At 52.8% G+C, this 8,150-nt stretch overlaps 1 protein-coding gene across 1 annotated transcript; it reads left to right on the top strand.

The window, feature by feature from the left end:
• The first annotated feature begins 3,960 nt into the window (after positions 1-3,960).
• Positions 3,961-6,261, top strand: CHAC1 (ChaC glutathione specific gamma-glutamylcyclotransferase 1). Its single transcript, XM_081227110.1, has 3 exons — positions 3,961-4,263; positions 4,668-4,703; positions 5,138-6,261. Exons 1-3 carry the CDS (start codon positions 4,042-4,044, stop codon positions 5,537-5,539), a joined length of 660 nt encoding a protein of 219 aa, XP_081083236.1. The 5' UTR covers positions 3,961-4,041; the 3' UTR covers positions 5,540-6,261.
• Positions 6,262-8,150: the final 1,889 nt, after the last annotated feature.

The raw sequence follows: 8,150 nt of genomic DNA, 5'->3' as shown, positions 1-8,150 counted from the left end.
AAATCATGTGCAACTCTGCAAGATGGAAATGATTCTCTCTCATCACCTCTTGTAAGCTGGTACCTCTGTGGGCATGACATCTGCAGCCCCTCCCTGAGGGGATTTTAGGAGGAAAGATGGGATGGTTGCTGCTGATGTTGGAGAGGAACTGGCTGAGGTGGGTGGTTTACTGTCTGGGAGTGTCCCACTGGGAGGGAAGGAGATAGATGTTGGCAAGGATAAGCAAGGAATGGGAACGGGTGAGAAGTTCCTGGGAAGGTGGCCAAGACCTCAGGGCCAACTTTTGTGCAGATTCCTATTTTGAGAGGGTCAAGGTTGAGCCCTTGTCTCGCAGGATTCCTCCTCCTCTGAACCCCAGGGTGCCCTGGCCTTTTTCAAGAGCTTTACTTCTTCTACCTATCTTTGCAGAGAACCTTCCATGAGCCAGGACTGTGTTGGTTCCCCTGGGCCTTCAAAGATGAAGTCTGCTCTCTGGGAGCTCTCAACTTTGTGGGAGGTAGGATGTCAAATGCTCATCAACAAGGAGGCTCTGGGGTTGGACTACCTGCCTTGGGCCCCAGGCTATACAACTTGCTGCTGTCACTGTGGCAGGTTACCTAAATTTCCTTTGTTCCAGTCTGCTCATCTGTGAAATGATATTTACCTCACAAAGCAGCGGAGAAGTTTATAATTAGAATGGATGTAAAAGCACTTAGCAAACTGCCTAGCTCATGGTAAGCACTCGATAATAAATGTTTCTGTTATAAGCATGAAGGGGAAGGGACAGAAGTGAGGTAAGGGGTCTGGGAGCACAGAGGAAGGAGTGCCTGACTCTGCCTGGAGCAAGAGCTGGTTACTGATGACCTCACCAAAGGAGTTATTTAAACCTGGGGCTTTGGTCTAGTTGGGAGGAAGTCAGAGAATGGGCATCTTGAAGATGTTGCCCAGGTGATTCTGATATGCTATCTGCCCCTGAGCCACCAAGAACCATTAACTACTCTTTAAAAGTAACTCTTTATTGTTGAAAATTACATTTCATAAGCCTTGAAAATAGAGAAAAGAATCACCATACCCCAATCCATCTATCATTAGTATATGATGCCCCATCTTTTTCCTCATGAATCTTGTTTTTGTTGTTCTAATCGTTTTTTTTTAATTAATTAATTATTTGTTTATGGCTGCATTGGGTCTTCGTTGCTGCACGAGGGCTTTTCTCTAGTTGTCGCGAGTAGGGGTTACTCTTCGTTGCGGTGTGCGTGCTTCTCATTGTGGTGGCTTCTCTCATCACAGAGCACAGGCTCTAGGCGCTTGGGCTTCAGTAGTTGCGACACGCAGGCTCAGCAGTTGTGGCTCGCGGGCTCCAGAACGCAGGCTCAGTAGTTGTGGTGCACGGGCTCAGCTACTCCACGGCATGTGGGATCTTCCCGGACCAGGGCTTGAACCCGTGTACCCTGTATTGGCAGGCGGATTCTTAACTACTGTGCTACCAGGGAAATCCCAATCGTTTTAATTATAATGCGTGTGATAGTTCCTGTTTTGCATTTTTGTCTTACTATGCAATCACAAGCATGTTCACTACATTGTTTTCCTAATGGATTTTTACTGTAACCTGTTTTTCCTAAATATAAGTGGTTTATATTCTCTTAAAAAATTCCCAGTCTAAATTGGTATAAAAAAGAAAGTGCAAATCTCAGTAGTCCTACTACTCAGAGATAATCACTGAGCATTTTTATGTGTTCTTCTAGATTTTTTTTTTGGAAATAAACACATATATACTTTTTAAGTTTAAAAAGTTATTTTAGGTTATTTTATAACCTGTTTTTCACATAATTATATATGCATCGTAGATAGGTTTCCAAGTCAATAAGTATAGTCATACATAATTGTTTCTAATGACTGCACAGATTTAATGTCTATATCAAATTTATGTAACTAATCATTTATTGCAGGATTTTCAAGTCGTGTATACATGTGTGTGTACTTCTCCACCACGTGGATAATTTACTTAAACATTTAGCTGTTTTTGGTTATTTAAGTAGCTTTTCTTCTTTTGTTTTAGCTATAATAACTAACAATGCATTGAAAAACCTTGAGGAATATGGCTTTTCCCATATTTTGAATAATTTCATGGAGTGGAAGTATTGGGTCAAAGGGCAGGGACATTTTATGATTCTTGATTTGTATCACCAAGCTGCTTTTTCAAAGGGTTGTTTGTGCCAATTCAGATACTTTCAGCAATGTGTTAGTACCAGTTTCTCACCTCCCACCCCACTCTCAAAGGTGGTAGATGGAGGGGGGATATTTTCCCTAAGCAGCAAAGGAGGTGGACTAAAGGAGACAGGATAGAGAGAGGAGAAGAGGGGAGAGTGAACATGGGGAATGGAGGGAAGGAGAAAGGAATAACCAGAAACAACCATTTGCCTGTAATTTTTTCCAGTGGGGAAAGTAATTCACGCTCCTTGTAAAAAACCCAAACTTTTCCATAAATATTTACATTTAATATGGAAAGTCCTCCTCTGGTGACAGGCTCTGCTAACAGTTTATGTATATTATTCCATATTATTTCTTTTACTAATATTATTGTATAACTTGTTTTTAAAGATCTAGCTTCATACTATACACAACATAGTGAAACATTCCTACTGGAGATTAAATCTTAGGCACCTTTGGAATGATTACTTTAAGTGTGCAGATAATTTTTAGTTTAAATATCTAATTAGAATCGAATGAGAAGCAATACTGCCCCTTTTCCCTGCCAGAGGGCTCTCCCTGTTCCTCATCAGCAGTCCCCTGACCTCAGCAGCAGTCCCTCGGAGCCAGTTCTTCGAGGTGCAGGCCTTCTGCTGCCTCTGTTTCCCTTTCCCCTGGCCGCTGCTTAGGGGGTCAACCCCAGGCGACCTGCGGACCTTCTGTGGGTTGGGAAGCCAGTAGCCAAGGGCGAAGGCCGGTAGCTGCTCACAGCCCTCTGGGGGGCCTTAATTGGGCCCTCCTTGCCCTCCACTCCCAGAACCTCGGTGCCTAAGATCAATCCAACCATTGTTGCAACACTCTCCTGATCGGACAGAACTAAACCCATCGCCTTGGGGCAGGACTGACCTGACTTTCCTGTCTTTATGGCTTCTCTCCGCACGTCGAGACACCACTGCCAAAGTGACAACGGCAGTTCCAAGCGCTCTGACCGGCTTTTCCCGGAGCCTATTTGGGTTCAGCAAGTCCCACACCTGGCCTGGGGCGTAGCCCTCACGTGACTCGCAAGCTCTGAACGCCCGGTCTGACTCAGTCTCTCAGCTTCCGCAGAACACCTCGTCAGCCCCGTGACTCAGTTTCTCCATTTGCTCACGCGCGCCAACAGCGTGATGCACCTGTGCGGAAGGCGGAGGTGCCTCGGACGCTTCTCCAGAGTATGTGCTCCCAGGCGAAACCCTAGAAACGGGCATTTACGCCGCCCAGAGCCCTCCTTCTGGACGTGTTCTGCACTGGACCTGGTAAAGAATCCGTGCTGCCTGGGGTGGCAGTGACTCGGCCAGGTGCACTGGCAGAACTGCTTGAGAGACACCCTCCTGGGGCCGGCCCGCCATGGTTCTTGAGGGCAAGCCGTAAAGGGGCTGATGGGGAGACGACCGGTGCCCTCGTCCGTGCCCACGGCCGGCCGCCTGACGCAATCTGGGGCGTCCTTGCTGCACGCCTGAGCTGGGGAAACCTCCCCAGCCGTTGCATCACTCCTGCCAGGTTTGCCACAGAGGTGGAGCCGAACCAATCAGCGGGCGCGCTGGGCCAGCGCAGGACGCGCAGTTACCCATTCAGGGGGCGGCGCGGTTAACCTGGCAGCACAATCCTAAGGTGATTGGCCAAAAGGGAATTTGCCCCGCCCCACTAACCGCGGCTGCTGGCCGCGGTGGGTGTGGCTTCCCGGCCGGAGGGTTTAAAGGGGACCTCGGACCGGGCAGCGCAGCTGGAGCAGCCAAGCGGTGCCAGGCTAGGTGGGTACGTCCGTGGTCCTTCCGTGCCCGCGCCGGAGACAAGCCCCGGAGGCCGCCCGGGCCCGACCCTGTGCCCGGCACCATGAAGCAGGAGTCTGCAGCTCAGAACACCCTGCCCGCCTCACCGCCCCCCTCGCAGCACCCCCAGGACGACTGCGACTCCCAAGCGTTGTGGATTTTCGGGTACGGCTCCCTGGTGTGGAGGCCCGACTTCGCCTACAGCGACAGCCGTGTGGGCTTCGTGCGCGGCTACAGCCGCCGCTTCTGGCAGGGAGACACCTTCCATCGGGGCAGCGACAAGATGGTGAGCATCTGCTCATGCCCGGGTGAATGACGGGGGTGGGGACAGGATAGTGGGCACCGCGCTGGTGCCCTGGAATGTCAGGGTCTATCTGGGCAGACGGTGACTCCGTCCCGATGGGGGAAATATGTAAACCTTGCTTACATATTTTGGCTTAAATTTGTGTGCCCAGTGGGTCACTGTGTGATGGCTATAGGCTGATCCTGTGGATCACCGTGTTGATGAATATTTCTGATTATCAGTCTGGGCCACTGCCATGTGTCTACTTTTGTTACATCTATGCATCATCCCCCTGGATGAGTGGGGCTGAGGCCTGGGACAGAAGGGTTACTAAGAGTTTTCTCTACCAATGATGGCAGAGCTCATTTCTAATTTGTTTTTTTTCAAAATCTCTCTTCCCTCCTCAGCCTGGTCGTGTGGTGACTCTCCTTGAAGATCGTGAGGTAAGTGCCAGAGTCAAGAAAGAGACCCAGCATGGAGGGGTGCAGACAGACAGAGCTTGTGGATCCTTGGCTGCAGGCTAGATTAGATGCCCCGCTGGCTGAGGGGAAGGGTGGGTCTAGCTAAGTGCTTCTCATAAGAATCACCTGAGGATCTTGTTAAAATAAAGATTTTAATAAGATTTAGAGTGGCCTGAAACTCATTCCTAACAAGCTTACAGGTGATGCCATTGTTTCTCAGACTATACTCTGAATAGGATTTCTGTTCTTTCTGGGGCTAGACCACCTTATCAACCCGTGTTTAGGGAGGATGAGGGCTTGATATATTGCTACTAGAGGGCTCATCAGCGCTCTGCCCACCTCCCTTACAAGCACAGTACTGGGGTGGGACCAGAAGCAGCTGTGTGACTGACCCCAGTGCCCATGTTTTCTCCTAGGGCTGCACTTGGGGTGTGGCGTACCAGGTGCAAGGTGAGCAGGTGAATGAGGCCCTGAAGTACCTGAATGTGCGGGAGGCAGTGCTTGGCAGCTATGATACCAAGGAGGTCACCTTCTACCCTCAAGATACCCCTGACCAACCACTCAAGGCATTGGCCTACGTGGCCACCCCGCAGAACCCTGGTTACCTGGGCCCTGCGCCTGAGGAGGCCATCGCTACGCAGATCCTGGCCTGCCGAGGCTTCTCTGGCCACAACCTTGAGTACTTGCTGCGCCTGGCAGACTTCATGCAGCTCTGTGGGCCCCAGGCACAGGACGAGCACCTAGCAGCCATCGTGGATGCTGTAGGCACCATGCTGCCCTGCTTCTGCCCCACTGAGCAGGCTTTGGCACTGGTCTGAGGGGCTGAGCCCCTACACGGACACAGGGGCCAGGTCCCCACTCCAGTGCACACAGACAGACTTGATATAGCTGGAGCCCACTGAGAAGACTTGGTGGGCCAACAGGGGCCTCTCTTAAGCCCCTGCCTGTCCGCCAGCCCCCAGATCTCCTACCTGACACTGACTTACTACTTGAAACTTTATTTATTGCACCATGTTGGTGTGGTGGGCAGGGTGGGGGGACTGCCCTAGATATAGGGGCCCTGCTGAGCGGTGCCCCACCCCAGGCGCCTGGTGCCTGACCAGATTCCCCCCAGTGCTGCTGCTATCCCCATACTACCCAGGCCTCCACCTCCCCAGGGAGCCTCCAAGAGCCTTGACCCACTGCCCCCAACTCCAGACCAACCATTCCCTAGCCCCAGAAACAACACCCGCCAAAGGTCCCAGCTTGCTGGTGAGGGTAGGAGGGAGTGAGGAGAGGAGGCCCTACAAGAACTGAGGCCCCTGCCGGCCCTGCTTATCCCCCAGGTCCCCAGGGCAGAGCTGGATGTGGAGGCCAGACACAGCTGCTGAGGCTGGGCCTAGGCCTCTTACCCATTTGGCTTTGTTTCCCTGTCCTTCTGTCTGTCTGTCTGGGCCACTCCTGTCTGTCTGTCGGTCTATTTCTGAGAAGCTCATCGGTATAGGCCCTGGCACCTTCCCAGTCTGTCCCATACTATAATCCATAAACTGATCTCATTATCGGTGCTGTGCTGGAATGTGGTTCTTTCTTCAGATGGGGGTTTGGGGTGAGTGAGGTGCTGAAGCCCTGGACGGCTTATAAGAGGGGAAAGGGCTCCCTCTTCAGCCCCATGCCTCTGTCCCAGAGAGGGGGCAGCTGAGCAGGCAGGACTACCAGGTTACATCGCTCCTGTGATCACGATTCACGTCTTAGTGCACACAAAGAATGCCCCCGCTGAGGCAGGCAAATTCAGCCTGGGCAGCTCTACTTGGCAGGCCTGTGAGGAGTCCTTGCCACCGACTTGGTACCCTGTGTCTCCTCCCAGCTGCCTTGAAGGGGCTGCCGGGCTTGCAGTTCAGACCAGGTCTTCCTCCAGTTGCAGGGTCAGCAGCTGCCTCTTCCTGACAGTGAGGCTAGACCTCTGGCTTCCTGCTAAAGGAGCCATGTGGGTTAAAGGAGCTTAAAGGGTAAGGTGATGACAACTTGTGAGACCATGCTGACAGTGCAGGCCTGGAGGACCTGGTGGCCCTTTGACTTCCGAGGTCCAGGTGCTCATTCTTGCCTCCTGTGCCTGTGGTGTGGGCTGTGCCTTCTCTGTTACCCTGACCCACCAGGACTCAAGCCCATGAAGGGATGAGTTGCCGGGCACCCTCTGGATTGCTGCTTGTTCACCATCTGCCTGCCCCTGGCTACTCTTCCCTCAACCTGGCCCTCCAGGTGCAAATGCCAGCCCCCAAAGTCTCAGTCTGGCCCTGGGCTCCTCAAATGGGAGTGGCCCCTCAGTGGATTCAGCCTTTACTCCTGGACCTGCAGAATGGGTGCAGGGCCCAGACAAGGCTTTTGAAGCAGTAGAGCCTGGCTCCAATCCAGCCCATCCCTCACTTGCCCAGTGACCTCTAGAAAAATATTCAGCCTCTGAGACTCAGTTTACACTGGGATGCTGTGTGCTATGTGTTGCTGCCCCTCTTGTTGTGGCTGGTGCCCTGGTTTGGTCTGGGTGTCCCCAGCAGGGTCAGCTCCGACCAAGCTGGGTTGCCCTTGTGCCTGGGGAGGATGCCCATGTGTTGGCAGCCTCATGTCTTGGCTATTGATGGGAAAAGTGTGGAGTCCAGCCAGGTTCTTCTGGGAGCTCGGTTAGGACAACACACCCAGAGGAGGCAGCGGGTGGCAGGGAGCCCTGGACAGCCACCTTCTATGCCAGGGTAGGGCCAGACAGCCAGTCTGGGTGCTCAGAGCAGAGCCATGCTCTATATGAATGGCGCTGGGGGTTCGGAAGTTTGCTTGCCAGCTGCACATGGGCTCGCATACTTCCAGCCATTCATTCAGCAGGTATTTACTAAGCTGCTGCTACATGCCAGGCACTGATCTAGGCACTGGGGATAGAGCAGAGAAGAAATCCTCCTCCTCAAGGAACTTTGAATTGTGACCATTCAGCATGAAAAGTGTCATGGTGGGAATAGGGCACTCAGCTTAGAAAGGGCTCTTAACCCTGAGGGGTTGAGGGAGGTCAGGGTAGGCTTTCCAGGGGAGGGAATGATGGGGCTGAGAGGGGGTCTCTAGTGATCAGAGGCACGGAACAACTTGTACCAGAGCGGGGGTGCAAGGTCAGACCAGCTGGGACAGAGTGGCATGGGGAAGGGGATATGGGGCGGGACAGGTGGCAGGACCTCATCCTGCTGGCTGCTCTGGTGAGCTGTGCTGTGGAGGAGGCATTCCTCCTGGGTCGCTGGGGGCCCCTGTGGATTCTGAGTGGGGAAGAGACTGCTTAAAAAGGAATACTGGGGGGCTTCCCTGGTGGCGCAGTGGTTGAGAGTCTGCCTGCCGATGCAGGGGATACGGGTTCGTGTCCCGGTCCGGGAAGATCCCACATGCCGCGGAGCGGCTGGGCCCGTGAGCCATGGCCGCTGAGCC

This window comes from Mesoplodon bidens (assembly GCF_964165515.1).
Source record: "Mesoplodon bidens genome assembly, chromosome: 3".
NCBI lineage: Eukaryota > Metazoa > Chordata > Mammalia > Artiodactyla > Ziphiidae > Mesoplodon > Mesoplodon bidens.
The sequence above is the reverse complement of the archived record's forward strand: the minus strand, read 5'-3'. Positions and strand labels throughout refer to the sequence as shown.